Source organism: Lactuca sativa, chromosome 2, assembly GCF_002870075.4.
Source record: "Lactuca sativa cultivar Salinas chromosome 2, Lsat_Salinas_v11, whole genome shotgun sequence".
NCBI lineage: Eukaryota > Viridiplantae > Streptophyta > Magnoliopsida > Asterales > Asteraceae > Lactuca > Lactuca sativa.
This window is the reverse complement of record NC_056624.2, coordinates 131307392-131330011: the sequence shown is the minus strand read 5'-3', so window position 1 is coordinate 131330011 and position 22620 is coordinate 131307392. Positions and strand designations below refer to the sequence as shown.

The window sequence follows — 22620 nt, the reverse complement described above, 5'->3', positions numbered from 1 at the left end:
CAGCAGCACCCTGCTGACTTCTAAACCCCACAATTTCACATACGAGCTCCATTTCCGACATTCTTTATATCCACGTGTAGGTGGGAACATGCTCTACAACTTTCGTTTAGACTCCATCGGCTAATTCTCAACTGGTTTTAAATTTAACAGTATGAGAAGATTACACTGCTAAACGACTGTGTAGAATTCATAACTTCTACATACGGACTCTGTATTCGACTGTATTTTTATCGTTGAAATCCTATTAATGAGATCTTCAATTCTCATTTAGGTTGTGTCGGCTAAAAATCACTCGATCTAAAATTCGAACTCTTGGTTGCACATTGCAATGCAAAATATTAAAAAAAAAATCATAACTTCCTCATACGAAGTCAGATTTGGATGTTCTTTTTATGCACACACTCGGTTTAACGTATATCACGACTTTCGTTTAGATCGCTAATGCCAAAAAGCTCTTTATCGTAAACTCACTTTTTACGTCACACAGCGTCATGTCGGTTTTGTCGCGAACTTCGACAAGTCATAACTTCTTCGTTATAACTCGGATTTCGGCGTTCTTTATATGTATGGAACCCTTGAGACATATACTATCACTTGGTTAAGATTATTTATTCTGAATAACCTTCTATCAAAAAGTCGTTTTTGACGCCTATTATGTCTCAATTGAGTAACCCGAATCTGTGGGCGTTACAATAATCCCGATTTGAATAAATTAAATATTATGAGTTAGTGTAGATTCAAGTCACCACCTTAACTATAGAAGGGAACAATTCTGCAACCCTCCAAGCAGGCTCCAAAACTATCTACTTCAAGAGGTTCTAAAATGTCTCATTTTGTTCAAATATTGAACAATTAACATTCAGTCCTTGTACCTCAAATTAATCATTAATTAATTCCAAATTAATTTCAACTACTTATTAATTAATTTATTAATCATATAATAAATTAATAAACCTTTTCCTCAATCTCCTAAAACCATTTCTAGCTATTCTTACTCTTTAAAGCAACCCAAACAGGACTTTGCTAGTATTCTCAAAGTTACACAAATTAGTTTTGACATTTGATACCTATTTTCAACACTTCCATCATTGCAATTTCAATCTACGCTTAGAAAGCTACATGATCGAAATTTGAACCGATTTATACATGATAATGGGAATTGAGAAGAAATGGCTTTTTACATTATTCTTCACCACATTCATCTCTCTATTACTATTTATCTCATCGATCTACAGTTTAGGTCTTCATACACCTTCCCTTCACACAAACCTTTCTCCACCTTCCACCGTGGGCGCGAATACCCATCAGCGTTGCTTACTACATTTCAGGCACCCGCGGTGACGCCGATAGGAATTTCCTGCTATTGCTTGTTGTGTACCATCCAAAAAACCAGGTATCTATTGCACATTAGAACGGAGAGTTTTAACAATCAGTGGAGGAAGTTGAGTGTTCTAGTGAAGACGATGCAGCGATTAGGGCTTTTAGGAATGTTAATGTGATCGAAAAGCATGATCCAATAGCATACATGGGTGCTTGTAACAATGCTTCCATTTTGCATGTTGCTGCAATTTTTTGAAGGTTGATCATGATTGGGACTGGCTTATAACCTTGAGTGTACGGGATCATCCTTTGCTAACACAAGATGGTATTCCCTAATCCAAATTCTGATATTAATTCTACAAGTTTTTCAGCTAATAAACAACTTGTTACCGGTATAAGTTTATGGAGGAGATTTTATGTTGTCAAAGAACAAAAAATTTCTAGTTAATAAAAATGTCAAGACAAAACTTCAAGAATGGTCCCTACGGTATGAAAATGTGATTTTACCCTCACATGGTTAGACTTAACAGAAGGGGAAAAGTGAAGTTAATCATGAAGACGATCCATTAAAAGTTTTCAAACTACATAGATCATCCTTAAAGACAAAAAATAATAAAAAGAAAATAAAAAAAGTAAGGAGTCGATTTTTTTTTAGAAACTATAAGGACCATTTTTGAAGACTTTCCTTGTTTTAATAAGTGGTGAGGTCATCAATGTAAAAGCTATAAGAGCATCTCCAACCCATTCTCATTCTCCATTTTTTTCCCCAATTTCTTCCCTCATTCTTCTCCAATCCTTCCTCATTTATCTCCCCCCCCCCCCCTTGGGGGATATGAATAGTATTACACCAAATATGGTGTTATACTATTCATTTCTCCCAAAATATGGATGTATTTTACGTTGTCGGTTTTAGTCTCTCTGTTTATATATTTATACATTTCTAGTTCATTTTTACCTACTAATTATAATTTAAACATAATATTTAATATTTATAATATTTTGTTATATTAAATTATATTAATTAATTATAAATATAAAGTTTGTCTTTTGTTCATCAAATTCATATAAAAATTTAAATACATATTGAAATTTAAAAAAAAAAAAAAAAAAACGATAACGTATTTTACAAAAATTTATAATTAAAAGTGTGTATGTCTAATATTTATATAAATGTATGTGTAATATTTATTTAAAAGTGTGTATGTGTACTATTTTCTATAAATGCATGTATAATATTTATTTATGAGTTTATTATAAATATAATCTTTTGTATTTAATATTAGTGTAATACAAAAAATATAGATTATATATTTGTTAAAACTAAATTAGTAGATAGGTGTTTTTGACAATCTATGTAAGTTGGAATAATAGAATATACTAGGAATATACTTTTGGGGGGGTAAAAATATGGTAAAAAATGGAGTATGGTTGAAGATGAAACACTATTTGCCTCACTTTTTACTTTATTTTTAGAGGGAAAAATAGAGGTGAGTTGGAAATGGTCTAATTTTTATATAATTTTAAGAAAAGTTTATCGGTAAAAGAAATTTATGCAAAAAAAACCATACAAACACAAGATTAAACATCAATGGTTGAAATTTGGAATTTGAGAAAAAAAATGATGGTGTAAATTCTTGAGAATATATATTATATAATCTTTTATAACAATACATAATATATAATCATAATAATTAAAATACGCATAGTAATTTTTGTTTAAGCAAACATGAAACCTAACGAAATCCTCCTTAATAAATAAAAGTTTTTTTTGCCACATGTCAATCTCATGAGTTTTGATACTTTTCATTTTTTGGTATTCTTGAATAAATGTTTTTTCCATTTGTAATTTTCTCATTTTTTTTATCTTTCTTAATTAACACATTATATTTATACCTTAATTAATAATTGCCTTAATTGAAAATAACCAATAAATTACAATATTACGACTCATATAATATTTAATATGTTTCCTTTTAAATTCAAATTTTAAATTTCAAATTTAAATAAATTTTTGTTTAAACATTCATATTTTTTTTATTTTATCAAACCCGTATAATATACGGGTCTCACAACTAATGATAAATATAGTTCAACAACTTATATTCAGGTCCAAAACCAAAAACCGGTCCGGTTTCGGTCCAAGACTTTTAAGAAAATAGGTTTTTTTGCACTTTCACTTCAATCTCTTCTAATGTTCATACTAAAATTTAATCACATTCTTTGTTTTTTTGTTTTGCCGATCTAATGTTTCTACTCGGACAATAGTGTGGTATATAAACATCTCATGGTCAAATTAGTTTATGAGAATCCTTCTCAAATTTTATGTTTTTATCACTTTCCGGAACTTGGGTTTATATGCCGTAATTGTTTTTATGCACAAATAACAATAAACCACTCACTAAAATCCATAAGCCCAAACACATCAAGTCATCAACCATTTCGTTTTCGTTTTCCTTAACATAGAGCTTAAAAAAAGAAAAAAAAAAAAAAAAAAAAAAAAAAAAAAAAAAAAACACAAGCATCTAAAGCCCAAATCCATAAGATCTAGACCTAGTAACAAACATTTGACACAAAAACATTCTTAAAAAAAAAAAACAACCACCCAATCCTAGGTAGCAATATTATGATGCATTATCGGTAGATCTTCCACACGAACCTTAACCACATCACTCCTTATACCAATATCCGTAGCATACCGAGTAACACAATACGTAGCCACACTCGACGCCACAGACGCCGTCTTAACATAAACATTCGTCTTCACAAGCTTAACCACAACCGAAAGAAACCCCACAAGGGGCCCATCAATGAGGGACGCCACCTGTCCACTTTGACCCATTGACTTTTTTCCCGAAACAAGAAGACCAGTTTTACAATATATGGCAAAATCCTCGCAATTGTTCTTGAAAATGTTGTAGCAACCGAAGCCTTTGTCAAGGAGGTAATTTGCGCGGTAGAGGACGGCCCCTGGCGGGTCGCTGGCGGCAAACGTGCAAGTGCCGCGGCGGGCTTTGACGAAGAACGCGGCAGGGTTGGTGGAGTATTCGAAACGGTAGAGGACTCCACCGGCGAGGAAACAGTCGAGACAAGAAGTTATAACTTCGTTGTTGTTTTCGGTGTGAGTGCAGTTGGGGCATGGGGTTAGAGACGGTGGTGACACTGAGCTGACCATGAGGGCATCGAGAACCGATGATGTTCCTACTTTTGGACCGTGTCTCGTGAAATGGATCACTTTTTCATCACCAATGTAGATACCTGTCGGTGTCAGTGTCCGGTGTCAATATCAGTAGTCATAGTCATAGTCGTTAACACCATTAAATTAAAGAACCAACATTAACAATTAAGTATTAGAGTAAATTACTGAAATCATCCTTATGGTTTGGTCAAAATTACACGTTTGGTCCCTAACTTTTCTTTTGCACTCGGACCGTCCCTATGGTTTGATTTTTTTGCGTTTTTCATCCCTTGCATACATAAAGTTAGGGACCAAATGTGCAATTTTGACCAAACCATAGGGACGAAAAACGCAACAAAATCTAACCAAAGGGACGATCCAAGTGCAAAATAAAAATTAGGGACCAAACGTACAGTTTTAATCAAACCATAGGGACGATTTCAGTAATTTACTCTGAGTATTAACATATTACATGTTGATAGTCAGTCTACTACATGAAACTAAAATCAAATAAAATAAAAAGAATTAATAATCAATTTATGAAACACAAACATTGAACCATTAAGTATTAGCAAAAAAAAATTAACAATTAAGCTTTCATCCTTTAATAGCTTGAAGATCCACAATTTAAAATAGTGTGTAGTGTGACTTGTGAGTCAAAAGTCAAAACAGCAAGAAGATTAGAAGATGGTTCAAATAAAAGGCAGCAACATTAGTTTAAAAAATTATAATCACAACACCAATAAATAGTTGCTGAAAACATATAAAATAAAATAAAATCATCATAAAAAATAACAAAACAATCAAAAATCATGTAAATAGGATTATAGACCTATTAACCTTGATCTAAATCTTCCTAATTTGGTTTTTAAAATTAATATAACAATAAGATAAATCATATAAAAAAAACATATTTTTGGATTTAAGATATCTGAAAATAAAACACAAAACTTTATAGCAAGAAGATAATAATGATAAAAATGAAGTTATCCCCAAGATCAACATAAATGATCAAATCAACAATAGATCCGAATATGAAACCTATCGAAATTTGATGAAAATTTTAGAAAACTTCCATAATCATTACTCATTTGCAGAAATGAAAACGCGAATCCATCAGTAAAACTACTTAAACGAACAGCTACAAGAAAGATTCGTACATAAAACACAATCGATTAGATGAAATTAGGGTTTTCAATTAGATGAAATAACGTAAATTAGATCTGTCGTATGTCAAATCAACTCGATTATTAATGAAGAAACAAAACAAGTAGTAAGAAATTGAGAGAATAATACCATGATGAGCGTAAATATAAGCAGCACGCCATGAATATATGTGATCTCCTGGCTTCAGACTTTCTCTGTCCACTCTGCATTGCGAAAATCAAGTTTCTTCATCAAAATTTTCACCCACATATTCGTGGAGCTGAATTTGAAAATTATTGAATTTCGTACACATAATTGTGAAGCTGAATCTGAAGATTAACGGAAAAGGTCTAGGTCTTTACCTGTTAGAGAGCAAACCCATCTTTTCTTATGAAAATGGTGATCATGGAACCCTTCATGTTTATTTGTTCTCAGAAAAAGTTAAAGTGTCCTTTACAAGATTAACAAAACATTGAAAGTTAAAGTCTTGGTCTTAAAGTAATGAATATATTAGTATATAAATGGTCTTTAAAAGTAATATCTTTAGTCATTCTATTTTATAATTCGGATAGTTCTTAGTCATTTCAATTTCTTGCTTGAGTGTTCTTTATGGGTTCATTTTGTGTCATTTGGTGTCAATTTTATATATAATTAGTATTTTAGTCTTATTAAATATAACACGGCTTTTTATTTTAAATTTTAAAATTAATTAAATCGTTTTTTAAAAAATATCTAAACATTTTTTTTGCAGAAAACGGTATCAATATCTTAAAAGTACTCAAAACAATTTAGTTTAAAAGGGATTTTAATGGATAATCACAAAAATTTATACTATGATTACATGAATACATGTAAAATTTATATGTTAGGCATGGAAAATAACTAAGTGATATCATGATTTCATCATGTTTGTAGTTAAGAAATCACTCCTTCATTGACCCATGATATATCTTTAAAATCTTATGAAAACTAGTTGAAATAATTCAAGTCTTCTGTAGAAGAAATCATACTCTTTACTTGTTTGAAAAGCATATAGAAATCTTAAAAATCTTTTGTTAATCAATGTCTCAGTCCTTATATCTTTAAATAAATTCTTTTCGTCTTTTCTTTTTAAATCAATTTGAAATCTTTTAACTTCTTTTATAAACTCTTACTCTTTTCTCTTTAAAACACTTAAAAGATATAAAACTCTTTTATTAACTTTATATTATTTTGTTGGAAATGGTGTCCGTAGTCATTAATTGTTTTGGTAATATTTCTAATAATAGTATGTTCATTTTAGATTGGTCTCATGACCGAAATAACATAAGAAAATGTAGATTAATAATGTACTAATTTATTAAGAAATTAATAAATTAATTAGAAATTATTTGATAAATTAATTAAAATGATTTAATTAATTAAGACGGTTGAATAATAATTAATCCAAGGAATTAATTGAAATGTTCTAGAACCCCTTGTAAAGAGGGTGGACGGTTTTGCGTATCCCTTTGATAAGGATATGACAGGTTTGAAATAAGGAAATGATTATGATAAAAACCTTAGAGTTTGTATCCTTCTAGATTACTCTTTGACTACCTATAAATAAAATGTTAGGGTTAAACCCTAGAGGCTAATTAATCCTTCAGAATTTTGTCGCCTCTTTCTCCTTCTTCTCCTTGGAAGAATATCATAACCCCTCTCCTAGGGTTTCGGTGATTTTCGATTAAACCCTAGATTGGTTTAATTCCTTCTTGTTTTGGTGTAGTGGGTTTGATTTCATTAAAGGGATTCTTATTTGGATCCTTCATCTTGCAACTAAGTTGGCACATACGCATATCACAAAGGAATCAACAAGAGGTTAGTAAATATCTCCTAAAGTTGTTTTTCAAAGTAGGGTGCTATAATAGTAAAACATAGATTTTTAGGTTACATGTGCACTTAGGTATATCAATTTTGATTTTTATGCTACATGTATAATGTGTACTTGATGTCAACAATCTCCAAGAGTGGTATCAGAGCCCAACTGTTTTGGTTATGGTACAAAACTTTGTGAAAAACAAAAACCGAAAGAAACATGTCAATCACAGGCTCGATGTGACTATCGGGTTTTCGGGACTTCTACTAGTTTTGAAAATATAGGGATAAACCTTAATTTTAAAATATAATTTTAACCGGATAAATCTGAATAATTAAATTTGATAATTAATTTGGAATAATATTTAAGTGGAATTTAAATTTGATTATTAATTAATTATGTTTGAATGTTATTTAAACCAGATTAAAATTTTAATACTATCTTGAATTTATTTTAATGAGAAAATTAAATTAAAAAAAGTCAAGAACATAAATTTAAAAGCTTAAATTTATTATATGATATTATTTACTATACGTAAAATGTTAATACCACATGTGCCCTCACATGTTAATAATAAAAGACATTGCCGTTGCATCAAGACTAGGCGCACCCGCTCTAATACACGGTTTAAGAAGTTCTCTTTGATTCCTAATGAAGTCGGTTTTTAATATATTTCACACTTACCTCCCTCACCACTTATAATATTTTGAGAGTGGAGATACCGAAAGGGTTTAATTGGATTTTGTCTTTCAAGATTAAAAGTGTTAATCAAGTAATAAAACAAAATAATCATGTTTTATATAATGTAAAAACGTGAGTCGTGTGCTTCCCATGAAAATGCACATTTTGGTTATATTATAATGATGGAGTGTGTGTGGTTAACCGACACGCCATTTGTGACAATATAAATTTAAATGATGATTCGCTCATGAAATTATATTGTTGATGGAGCATGTGTAGCTAAGCGGTATATCAATATTAAAATAATTTTATGTCAAGGTTCAAGCAGTTTTGCATGGTTGGTTCACCATTTATTTATTGGCTTGTGGCATCCCCATATTAAATTTGAGATGAGCCCAATCGATATTAACATGCCATTGAATGTTAATGAATCTCAAATGATCTAGGAGTTTCAAAAGTTTGAAATTGGCAAGTTGTTTTGCCTACCTAAGTAACTTTGTTCTATGTTTACGACATCCCTTTACACATTGCAAAGTGAAATATGGATCATGGCCTTGTTAATAATTTATTTTGGATTAAAAAATATTTTATGGACAAACGCAATCTAACTAAATTCATTTCATCTTGTAGATGTCGAATGAAACCAATCTTCCTCCTCCTCCTCCTCCCACACCTAACTCAAACTTTTTGCATATCTCGATCTTGCATAAGCATTCGAAACGATAAAATCACACACAAGATGACAACCTCAACAAATCTTTTATTGATTAAACTAAGATCCAGTTGGTTTTCAGGTACTTACAAGAGAAAAACCTCACTGCAATCACACTCACACTCAATGAATTACAACATAACCTAAATATAACTCTGAGATTACAAAGAATATGAACAAACAAGAACTGTGTGAACCCTAATCAACAGAGAGAACTAGACGAAGACGAGAGTGTATGAAAGTGAACAAAAATAAATATTTCATTTGATATACATTGAGCTGCTAAAATATATACTCCGAGTAAAGAATCTGGGCAAGTATGGGTAAAACCCATATCAAACCCTTACCCATTAACCGACCCAAAGTCTGCGTGTTTTTGTGTCTTTGAAGTAAACGAGCCACAATCCTTCCACAAATGATATTGACAGAACATAGCCTCCAACAACCAATAACTTACAAAATCCAAACAATTAACTTATTTTTAATAATGTTGATCTTGCACCTTTATACCAATATTTCAACACCCTCTCTCAAGATAAACATTGAGAAGAAGCAGAAATCAATTTGAATTAAAAGGATCACAAAGACGTAACATATTATAAAGAAAATCATGTTGTCTTATATTTAATGGCTTGGTTAAAATATCCGCTCTCTTTTCTGAAGCAATTTTAATAATTTTCAAAACACCTTTTGAAACTCTATCTCTTACAAAATGAACATCCATTTCAAAATGTTTTGTTTTTTTTTTTCATGAAACACATGATTCAAAGCTAATTTAATAGTTGAATCATTATCATAAAAAACTTCAGTGGGAATCAAAATTTTAAACCTAAGATCAAAATACAATTTAAGAATCTACATGATTTCACAAGTAACAGAAGCCAGTGCCTGATACTCATATTTAGTAGAGGATCTGGGCGTTTTATCATGTTTCTTGCTTTTCCAAGAGATAATAGAGTTACCAAAATTAACACAATATCCTATAATAGACCTTCTAGATGAAACACACCTTGCCCAATCAACATCCACATAGGCACTTAATGAATTAAGAGCATATTTTGCAATACTAATGCCTCTTCCTGGATTGAGTTGTAAATACCTCAACACACGAAGAGCCACATTTAAATGAGACGTCGTAGGTGAATGCATAAGTTGGCTAAGAGTCTGAACAGTAAAAGATGTATCAGATCGAGTAATGGTTAAATATATCAATTTGCCAATCAATATCGATAATCTATAATATTAGACAAAATATAATCTTTATCATCAATACCAATGTCACTTATAACAATTTTTAAATCAAGAGGTGTCTTAACAGGTTTACAACCTAAACAACCAAAATCATGAATCAATTCCAAACAATATTTTCTCTAAGACAAACAAACACCATTTTCAGTATAAAGAACTTTAATGCCCAAGAAAAATTTCAACTTCCCTAAATCTTTAATCACATATTTTGATTTAAGAAAGTTCTTAACATTTTCAATCTATTTTTCACAATTTTCAGTTAAAACAATGTCATCAACATAAACTACAAGAATCACAATCGAATTACCTTTATTTCTAACAAATAATGAATAGTCATTTATACTCTGCACAAAACCAAATTCATAAAGAGAAGCACTTAGTTTTTCATTCCACTTCCTAGGTGCTTGCTTAATACCATAAAGAGATTTTAACAGTTTACATACACGATTATCACCTCGAGTATGATAGCCTTGAGGAAGAGATATATACATCTTCTTCAAGGTTACCATATAAAAAAAGATTATTCACATCTAGTTGGTATAAATTCCAAGAATTATTTATGGCTAAAGAGATTACCACTCTAACAGTAACAATCTTAGCCACTAGAGAAAATGTCTCCTCATAATATATTCCATCCTTTTGATTATATCCTTTAGCCACTAATCTGGCTCTGGCTTTATATCTTTCAATTTCCCCAGTTGACTTATATTTTATTTTATATACCTACTTGCAACCAATGGGTTTCTAGTTTGAGGAAGATCAGTTATTACCCAAGTTTTATTACGATATAAGGCTTCCATTTCATCATTCATGGCTTGAAACTAATTAGGGTCAGTAGAAGACTATAAATAATTCCTAGGTTCAACAGTCTTATTCAAATTATACACAAAACAAAAATTCTCAACACTTAAACTGGAGTAATTTACAGACCTTTATATACCATAGTTATGCTTTCCTTCTACAATATAATCATTAAACCTAAGTGGCATTCTAGACTCTCTCTCTCTCTCTCCTATACCTTCTAGTACTCATAGGATCACTAGTAGATGACTCAGTATTTATAAAATCACTTCCCTCAGGTGAGCTTGACACACCTGGACCAACCTCCTGAGACAGAGTCACTTGCACAATGCTATCCTAGCTGCTAACACTAGTGGGCTCAAAAGGAGTAGCAACACTAGTGTCATCAGTCTTGTGGCTCATCATATGTGAATTGGATTCGGAATATTCATCTATAAAAGATGAATGATGGATATCATCATAGGTATAGGAGTGAAAGGGATTAGAATTAAAGGTTTCAAAAAAAAGGACAACAAGTTGTTATCATTCAAATCCTTTTTCATTTTAAATGGAAAAACATCTTCAAAAAACATTACATCCCTGGAAAAGAAAACATAATTATTGTCAAGATTCAAAAGTTTATAACCTTTTTTCTCACTAGAATAACCAATTAAAACTCACTTATGAGATTTTTCACCAAACTTATCAGACATATTCAGTTTCAATGCAAAACATAAACAACCAAAAACTCTAAGATTATTAAAATTAGGAGAACATTTATAAATCCTCTCAAAATGAGACTTCCCTTTGAAAACAAGTATGGGGAGTCGATTTATAAGAAAAAAAGATGTTAAAACAGCCTTACCCCAAAACTTGAGTGGCATACCAGATTGGAAAAGTAAAAATCTAGAAACATTTAACAAATGTCTATGTTTCCTTTCAACCACCCCATTTTGTTGTGGGGTGTAACTGCAAGAAGTTTGATGAGTAACACCATTTTTATCAAAAAAAGGTTTTAAACTATGTATTAACAAACTCAGTACCATTTTCAGACCTAACAATTTTAACATTGCTATTAAATTGATTTTTCAAAAAATTATAAAAACAAAGAACCAATAAAAAAAACTTCAGCTTTAGATTTTAACAAATAAATCCACACAACCATAATAAAATCATCCACAATTGTTAAAAAATACTTAAAACCATCATAAGTAGTAACCCTATAAGGACCCCAAACATCTATATGAATAAGATCTCCTAGAGCAACAGATAGCCTTGTGACATACATCACAAGCTATGAGGGGCTTAGAACCAACAAAAAGCTTATCTCTAAGAACATTTTGAGATTGAATTTCAATATGTCATAACCTATTATGCTATGTAAGTTTAGACACATTGCAAGAAGAGCTAACGACAAAGAGTCCTTTACCTGATGAACTAGTTCCCTCAAGGTAATAAAGACCCCCAGACTCATTACCAATCCCCACATTCACCTTGGATTGTGAATCCTGAACAAAGAAATTAGATTCATCAAAGACAACTTAACATTTATTATCCTTACAAAGTTTATAAACATACAAAAGATTTACATTAAAATCTGGAACTACAAAAACATCAAATAAGGTTATAGATTCAAAAAAAAAATCATATTTCCAATTTTATCTATTTTTGCAGATGTACCGTTAGGATGGTCCACCCTTAAATCAAGTTTAGAACAATCAACAATATTATTAAAAAAAGATTCATTTCGTGTCATATGATGATTTGCACGTGAATCTATAACCCGCCGTTTATTAGAAACAAAGGAATTACAACAAATACCTACCATATTTGTTGCAGCCTCAGTAGTTCCTTGTTTTTCATTTATAAGACAAGAATTTTGAATATTGATCTCCAGTCATAAAAAACTTGTCATTAGAACCATATGTTTTACTTTCTGATATGGGACCATCAGATAAATCAGAAACAACAATATTATTACCAAGTATCGTTTTATTTGAACTTTGAGTATCATTTTTTAATTTAAAAACTTTTTTTGGGATAACCTATAAGTTTGTAACAACGTTCAATAGTGTGACCTTTGAGACCATAATTTTTACATTACAAATTCTGATTACTACGAGATTTGAATCTTTTTTATCATTAAATTTACCAACAAAAGCAGTTCCCTGAGACCTTGTGGAAGTTTGACTAATGAAACCATTCCTTTGATGCGACTCTTCACGAGAAACAATAGAAAAATTAGGTTTCACATTAGGAAGTGGTTCCATTAGTAAGATGTGATTTTTAACTTGATTAAATGTGTCATCAAGACCAGATAAGAATTGCATTAATTTCATTAGCTTAGAATGATCATTTAATTTTACAAAAGCAGCACAAACACATTCAGTAAGATTAACAAGCCCATCAAATTCCTTCCACAAAGCATCAAGTTTGCTAAAATACTCAGACACATACATATCATTTTGAGTAAGAGAATTAATTTTCTTATGCAAATTAAACACAATAGACCCATCAGCTTTATGATATGTTTCATGTAATTCAAACCAAATGTCAAAAGCAGCTTCACTACAAGCATGACTAGAATAGATGGACTCAGAGATAGAACATAATAACCATGAACATTCAACAACATTTATGCGTTCCCATTTACGAATCTTGACCTCATCCTCAGTAGGTTTAGGAAAAGTTTTATCAACAAACCCTAATTTGTTTTACCCTTCAAAAGCATCTCCAGATCCTATAGTTTTCAGTTCCAGTAAGTTTCATATTTATTATAGAAACAAATCCATTATCAGAAGGATGCATGAACAAAGGATCATCATAATCATAATGATCGGGTTTAGTGCCAGAAGCACTGGGAGTTTCTCCCACCATGATTACTATAGATTATGTGACAACATAAGTAGTTCCCAAAAAAAACCGTATTGAGAAATATTCTGAACCACTGAACTGCATACGTAATCAAGGAAAAGAATAAAAAAAAATAAGCACACATGGCAAAGAAACAAGCAAAATAACACCCTAGACAAATAACCTGAACAAACGAGTGTGCGAAAAACATACAACCTCCTTAGAAAAAATGATCTGCAAGCACTTGTGTTGTTTACCGTTAGATCTATCATTTGTTCCCGATAGAATCTAATACTAATGATCATCGGGCATTCAAATGCCAGAACACCGCCGATTTGTCAGTCGTTTGCACGGATCTTAGAATTGGACGACTAAGTTAATGTTGACCACCAGATGATAACACAAGGTTAACACTAGTGTTTACTTTAATCAGTCATTTACAACTAAGACAATGACGACCAATAGAAGAAGATCAACCAAGAACACAACCAACAAAGAAGCCCAAAAAACAAGGATTTCTGAGACGAAGAAACCCTAACACAAAAGAGATCGAAAGATAAACAGAACCACAAAACAACAAACACAAACACTACATCAACACATATCTAGACAATAGAGAGAAAACCCTAGATCTACAAAAACATAGACAAAGAGACAGAGAGAACCAGATCTACACAGACCTAGATAAAGAAAAACGAACGAATGAGCTCAAAAAGGGCTCTGATACCATAATGATAACGATAAAATCACACATAAAATGACAACATCAACACATATTTTATTGATTAAACTAAGATCCAATAGGTTTTCTAATACTTACAAGGGAAAAACCTCACTACAATCACACTCACACTCAATGAATTACAACATTTACCTAAATCTAACTTTGAGATTACAATGAATATGGACAAACAAGAACTATATGAACCCTAATCAACAGAGAGAGAACTAGACGAACATGAGAGCGTATGAAAGTGAACAAAAATGAATCTTTCATCAGATTTACACTGAGGTGCTAGAATATATACTTTGGGTAAAGTGTAACATCCAAAAATACAGGCCAAAATTTTTTTTTAACTTTTAATTACGTTATTATAAACCAACAGTATAATAAATCATTCATAATATCATGTCATGTCAAAACCAAAGTAGAAGTAATCAAAACATGTTATCATAAAACAATATCAGAGTCTAATCCCAAAGATCTCACGTGTGGAAAACCATAGTGTGATGCGTTGCGATCAAGTCGACTCCTCTCCTTTGAAATAAAGTACCTGAAACACATAACACATAACACGGTAAGCACGCATGCTTAGTGAGATCCCCAAAATACCATGCATAAGTAATTAGCCACTCGAGGCTATAACTCTGTAAGACCTTCCGGTCAGTGTGTCTCAGTGGAACCCTCCAATCCCATAGGTCGTTCGACCCTCCAGTCCGGTCTGGCTCGTTGGACCCTTCGGTCCGGTCTGGTTGAGAGCCTTCCGACCTCATAGTTCGTTGGACCCTCCGGTCTGGTCTAAGCAACAAATGATACATCATACAATACATATCACACATGTACAACTCAAACAAGCATATAAGACTCTCTGGTCACACATAGTTACCACTCTAGGTAAAGTATAGTGAGAAGATTCACTTGGCACTACTGAAGTCCCGCAGACTCAATCCCACACTACTGAAGTCCCGCAGACTCAACCCCAGCTACTGAATGACAGATTCGCGAACTGTCAACACCAAAATAACACCCAATTAATAATTGGGTCTCACTACATAATCATAACTATATACTTTGGATAATTATTGTATTACCCTAAGCTTGGCTTATTCAAGCCCAAGGCCCAATCCTTAGGCCCAAAGTTAACTAGGAATCAAAGCCCAACATCATGTAATCATTAAGGCCCAAATTATGGCCCATCTATGGCCCAATTTTCCAAATTGGGCCCAAACCCCTTACATAGGCCTTACTCTAGGCCCATTAAATTATTCTAGTTCAATTGCTTGCTCTTGAATGACCCAATATCATCCCAGTCACCTAGGCCCAATAGAAAGGCCCAACTCAAATATTTGAGGGTTTCACATAAAATGATGATTAGGGTTAAGTTTCCTACTTAATCCATTAAGGACTTAATCCACTAAGGACTTAATCCATTAAGTCCATCATTCTTCTAAATAAATCATATGGTGTGATTGGGCTTAACACACAATTCCATTCGAATGGCCCAAAAGTGGGTCCCAATAAGTCCAAGCCCATAAGTCCAATATTAGGGTTTTCTAAACCCTAATTAGGGTTTCCAACCCCATCTTAGCCCAATAGGCCCAAAACCAAGTCCTTAAGCCCATTAGGGTTTTCCTTAGGTCAATTAGGGTTTATTACACCTATTAGTCACATCTTTGGGCTTTTGGGTCCATTAGGGCTTCATTGGGCGCATTAGGGCTTCATTGGGCCCATTAGGGTTTAATAGGCCAATTAGGGTTTTAGTCCTTCATCCAAACATCCAAAAAGCAATCCTAACACAACTAAGCACACCGCCACCCGACATGGCAGCCGATAACGGCAGGAGGCGGCAGCCACCACCTCACGGTGGTGGTTTCAAGTTTCTTGCATTATTCTTTTGGCTTTTACAATTTACAATGAACTCCCAAAATAATCACACACACTACACTAAAATAAACACATGCACGGAACCACCCTTGTGGTGGCCGGTGGTGGCACGTGGCGGTAGCCACCACCTCATGGTGGTGGTGGCACTTATAGGTTTTTCAGATAACCAACTAATACATATAACATCACACTCATCAAAAACACTCATACACACACTAAAACACACCTACACGACGATATATGGTGGCAACCACCACCTCACGGTGGTGGTGGTGGTTGTTCTCGGTTTTTCCGACCAAACAAACCACCCACAATACACACAACATGTGCTGGACATGAAAAACACACCCCACCGGACATCTCGTGGCGGCAGCATCGGCGGTTGTGATGACAGCTACTACCTCACATGGTGGTGGCGGCGGTTTACCTTGCTTCCCTGCCCAAAATAACACAAATATTCCACTGTTAGCTCTGAAATCAGCTTATAAAGGCGAACACATGCACAATCAGCCACCTACAAGGTCGCAGAACATCGTCGGAATGCCACTAAATGGCAACCAACGGTGGTTATGACCTCAAACATCTAGAAGGAGGTGAAAGATGCCCTTACCGTGAGCATTCCGTTCTCACTCGACTTGTGTCCGCCGGTCACAGTTTTGACTTCGTTCTTGGTGGGGTTTCTTCGGCCGTTCGCGACTTCTCCAAAGCAGCAGTGGAGGTGACGATGGCGTTCAATGACAAGGTAACGGAGGCTAGAACGGTTGCGCCTGGTGGTCTTACTCGATCGGAAACAGGTAGGAAGTGTGCGGTTGGAGATTTGACAAGAGGCAGAAGAGAGATCGTGAGATGGTGGCGGCTGTAAACGAGGCTAGGGTTAGGGTGGTGTAACGATATTGAACGGATGGCCTGATTTATCCCGTGTTCATACAAACTCCATGCGAGTTTGTCACTTCCAACCCCTCCATCACATAAACTCTTCAAAACAGTTCCATAAGTTACAATTTAGCCCCCATCACTCCCAATTCCTTTCAAATCAAGTCTGAACTTTACTCTTTAGCCCTCCGCATTCTAAATTCCTTTCAATTTAGGTACAGGATCTACCAAATAGCCCCCAATATCTTAATTATGACATATTCAGCCCTTCCACCTCATTTCATTTTAAATTAATTCCAAATAATTACCACGGAGCCCCTGTCTTCATAAAATTATAACATTTAGCTCCCAAAACCAACACCTCACCGAATATTATGGATTTTAGGGCTACCACTCTTTAATAAATTTTATCTATTTATTTATTAAATAAACAGGGTGTTACAACTCTCCCCCACTTAAATTAGATTTCGTCCTCGAAATCATTCCTTACACGCCCAACCACTCTAGGGACATGGTCACCATCCTGGGCACACCCTAGCCTTCCCAGGGTATCCGTGACCAATCTCCTCAAAGCCCTAAAATCCGCAGATGAACGAATTCCTCACAACAAGATAACATCTACTTGATCTGAAATCTGCTGTCTCAAGATGGTCTGGATCCCTGACAGACCACTTATACTGAATCATCATCGTTGAATCTAGTCTGATTATCCCTAAACTAACTACTCAACTTCTGATAACCTGAGGCTCCCACTAGAAAACTGAAATCACGGACCCAATTGTCCCCGCATGTCATTTAGCATAACCCAAGCAATCTGTTATTCTGTCCGAACTTGCAACCTATATACAGATGCTAATACTGCCAATCGTTGAAACGGTCTGAACATTAAACTGCGTGAAGCAGTATGCTGCTACATAGCTTCTTGCCAAAATCTACCGAGATCTCCCTGGTCTCAATTCGTTCACTAATCATCTGAAATACCAGGTTCCATCCCGGCTGTGGAGGCAAAGGACTCCCACTTAGTCGCCTCACACGACTTCCGAACGAAATCCTTCACTGGGCTAGTTACCACTAGTTATCATGCCCCTGACTGCAACAACTTTCTAATCTAACCGATCAGGTCCATGCGTCGAATCCTGTCATCATCAAATATAAGACTAAAAGTGATTGCTACCTGACCAATGGTAGCCTTATCTCACCCGTCCTTAAGCAGTCCATTGCTTCCTTGATCTCATAACTATAGAGACATTCCTACAGTCTTATCACTGGCTCAACCAGATCTAATTCCTTTGGGTAATTCCGAAATCCTATCCATGTATTTCTATATCTTCGTTACTACACCCGAACTGGTGGGTACTATTGTTCCTTCCGCGTCCTAACAACGCGCTCAAGCTATCTACCAACCTAGTGAATGCTATGACTACCCACATTCTTACAACATTCTATCACTATTTGACCGTTAGTGAATGCTATGGCTACACCTGTAGTCTTACAACACTTTCCATACTATCTGATCACTGGTGAATGCTACAGCTACGCCCGCAGTCTTACAACACTTTCCAAACTGGTCGAACATGTACTCAACCTAACACACATTGAACTTGAGTCCTAACCAGAACTCTAACATGGTTCCCGAAGCCTGCTATCACGTGACCCCACTGTATCAGTACCGCACCCATTCCTGTGATCAAAGCCGCACCTATTCCCGTGGATCAAAGCGTCACAGTAAACCACAAAATCATCTACACCCTCTGGCAGGGTGAGAATCGGTGCCTCGCACAACCACTGTCTGAGAGTCTCAAAGGTTGTCTGTTGCTCAGGCCCCCAACGAAAGGCCACCGACTTCTTGTTCAGTCGGGTTAAAGGAACCACCATCTCGGAGAAGTCTCGTATACATCTCCGATAATAACCCGCTAGACCCAGGAAGCTCCGAATCTCAGATGGAGACCTTGGAATCTCCCACTGCATCACAGCCTCTATCTTGGCCAGATCGACCAGAATACCCTTCTGGTTGACAAGGTGCCCAAGATATTGCACCTTGCGCAACCAGAACTCACATTTGGAGGACTTTATAAAAAGTCTCTCCCCCACTTAGGTTAAACTAAGTCTTCACGACACACGAGAATTGAAGCATTCCCAATCCTTCTCGCTTTCTAGTCCCACTGATGACAATCTAAGCTTACCAATGCTAGCTTGATTAGTAATCTTGAAATCCGGTCCAGTCTGGCACCTTGATCCACCTCTCATGCTAACAATTAGCAGCCTTGATCTTTACTCTGGCTGTCGAGTCCTCGTTCCCACTCCTAATCCCGTAGCACCACTGAACTCTAATCGTACACAACCCATGCGGAAATACCATTATCTTGAACATCCGATGACTAACCACTTATGCATCCAACACTCGCAACTGACTCCACTATCTTCATGCTACCAATCCCTCCCTAGCAATGGTTGTGACTTGAACTCCAAAGTTCTTCCATAGACAACTAACGACCATACCCAAACAATGATAGAACCACTGAACCCTGACTTCACTGGAGAACTATCACTCTAATCCTGACCTAATATTCTTTGAATAATACTCCTGCACAAATCCCGACAAAGATCCAGAATGATAACGGTACACTCGGAACCAACTCCGCAAGGTACGTCCCTCAGCAGGTTCATCAAACACTTTTCGGCATGCAGGATGGCATATATGATCCTTGATAACCCAACACTAGCAGAAAACCGACTTGAGATCCGACTTATCCAAATTCGCTCACAATTCTGAAACGATGCGTATTCTCAACGTCCATCTAGCAACAGTAGAAGACGACATACCCGCAACACCTGGAGGAATACTATTCACCTACAACTGTCATGATCAACCCTGACACACCTGTAGTAGCCTAAACCCTTGGAGTGACAAACTCCCTCATGCACTTTCCCGTACATGCAGTACTGACTCCGGCCCTACTGGCCTTTCACATTAGGATCAGAAGTCATGGATCTCTTCCCGGGACCCTCTACTATGCACCTGGCACGAACCTCTCTTTACATGATGCTCCAAATCGATCTCGCATTTGCAACTCTTGGAAATCATATCCTTTAGGGTCTGACACCCTGTCAAGCTCACTAGCTCACTTGTTAATGGCTAAGTTGCAATAACTAGAACATCCTTTATCCCCAAACCGAGTCACAAACTCCTCCCAGAAGCTTCTCAGATTCTCTAAGACTCTCACTGATTCGAGTATGGACCCTGTGCTTTCAGTAGTACGGGCCCAATACTACCTTCCACACCTATCCATACTTTCCTTAGCAATCCTCTCGAATCCTCCAAGTCACTTCCTCAAATTGGTACACCCAGTCTCACTAAACCTCACTACTAACCCACTGAAACATATCCTAGGCTCTCCTAGGTTCTCGAACTCACCCAGTCCTCAGCTGCTGAAAGATTCCCAGTAATGTCAACTAGCTATTTCATGACTATAGCTAGCTCACATTACTAAGAGTCCCACAAAGCACAGAGCAAGAAACATTCAGACAATGGAAAATCTAACCATCATATTCCAATCAAACCATTCTATCCTTTACTCAGGAGTCTATACATGCAATTCGAAGGTTCATACAATCAGGCATAACCTAAATAGGCTATCCTATCACCGACTAATCAGTACTAGCATGCAAGTCTACAAGCACATACAATAGGCATACAAGGCATCCTCCTAGATCCTTAGCCCTAATCTAGCATGTAGTTCTCATAATCATATCATAACATAACATGTATGGGTATCTTGGGGAAAACTTACTTGAGCTCGGCTGATTGCACGCATCACACACTTTGTTCTTTTCAAAGTTTTGTTCCTTTCTCAAATTCTTTTTACTTCTTTTTATAAAAGGGCTTTTCTTTGGAAAATTTTCATACCATGTCCTTAGTTTGAGTTCAGACACACCCGGGAGTGTGCCCGAATCCCTCAAACCAAGGCTATGATACCAACTTGTAACATCCCAAAAATACTGGCAAAAAAAAAATCATTTTTAATTACGTTATTATAAACCAACAGTATAATAAATCATCCATAATATCATGTCATGTCAAAACCAAAGTAGAAGTAATCAAAACATGTTATCATAAAACAATATCAGAGTGTAATCCCAAAGATCTCACGTGCGGAAAACCATAGTGTGATGCGCTGCGATCAAGCCAGCTCCTCTCCTTTGAAACAAAGTACCTGAAACACATAACACATAACACGGTAAGCACACATTCTTACTGAGCTCCCCAAAATACCACAAATAAGTAATTAGCCACTCGAGGCTATAGCTCTGTAAGACCTTCCGGTCAATGTGTCTCAGTGGAACCCTCCAGTCCCATAGGTCGTTGGACCCTCTGGTCCGGTCATAGCTCGTTGGACCCTCCGGTCCGGTCTGGCTCGTTGGACCCTTCAGTCCGGTCTGGTTGAGAGCCTTTCGACCTCATAGTTCGTTGGACCCTCCGGTCCGGTCTAAGCAACAAATGATACAACATACAGTACATATCACACAAACATGTACAACTCAAACAAGCATATAAGACTCTCTGGTCACGTATAGTTACCACTCTAGGTAAAGTATAGTGAGAAGACTCACTTGGCACTGCTGAAGTCCCGCATACTTAATTCCACACTGCTGAAGTCCCGCAGACTCAACCCCAGCTACTGAATGATAGATTCCCGAATTGTCAACACCAAAATAACACCCAATTAATAATTGGGTCTCACTACATAACCATAAGTATATACTTTGGATAATTATTGTATTACCCCAAGCTTGGCTTATTCAAGCCCAAGGCCCAATCCTTAGGCCTAAAGTCAACTAGGAATCAAAGCTCAACATCATGTAATCATTAAGGCCCAAACTATGGCCCATCCATGGCCTAATTTTCCAAATTGGGCCCAAACCCCTTACATGGGCCTTACTCTAGGCCCATTAAATTATTCTAGTTCAATTGCTTGCTCTTGGATGGCCCATTATCATCCCAGTCACCTAGGCCCAATAGAAAGGCCCAACTCAAATTAGGGTTTCACATAAAATGATGATTAGGGTTAAGTTTCCTACTTAACCCATTAAGGACTTAATCCACTAAGGACTTAATCCATTAAGTCCATCATTCTTCTAAATAAATCATATGGTGTGATTGGGCTTAACACACAATTCCATTCCAATGGCCCAAAAGTGGGCCCCGATAAGCCCATAAGTCCAATATTAGGGTTTTCTAAACCCTAATTAGGGTTTCCAACCCCATCTTAGCCCAATAGGCCCAAAACCAAGTCCTTAAGCCCATTAGGGTTTTCCTTAGATCAATTAGGGTTTATTACACCCATTAGTCACATGTTTGGGCTTTTTGGGTTCATTAGGGCTTCATTGGG

General features: G+C 35.5%; 1 protein-coding gene across 1 annotated transcript; it reads right to left on the bottom strand.

The window, feature by feature from the left end:
* Positions 1 to 3843: 3843 nt before the first annotated feature.
* On the bottom strand, positions 3844 to 6146 carry LOC111898565 (protein LEAD-SENSITIVE 1). Its single transcript, XM_023894459.3, has 3 exons — positions 6004 to 6146; positions 5792 to 5865; positions 3844 to 4575 (listed from the first exon to the last, which is right to left on the bottom strand). Exons 1-3 carry the CDS (start codon positions 6021 to 6023, stop codon positions 3929 to 3931), a joined length of 741 nt encoding a protein of 246 aa, XP_023750227.1. The 5' UTR covers positions 6024 to 6146; the 3' UTR covers positions 3844 to 3928.
* Between the last annotated feature and the right edge of the window lie 16474 nt (positions 6147 to 22620).

Excerpts from the sequence above, each read along its gene's own strand:
- LOC111898565 (XM_023894459.3), bottom strand. The coding sequence starts at position 6,023 with ATGGGTTTGCTCTCTAACAG. Across the intron at positions 5,866-6,003 it reads ATGGGTTTGCTCTCTAACAG|AGTGGACAGAGAAAGTCTGA; the intron begins GTAAAGACCTAG and ends TTCGCAATGCAG. Across the intron at positions 4,576-5,791 it reads TTATATTTACGCTCATCATG|GTATCTACATTGGTGATGAA; the intron begins GTATTATTCTCT and ends TGACACCGACAG.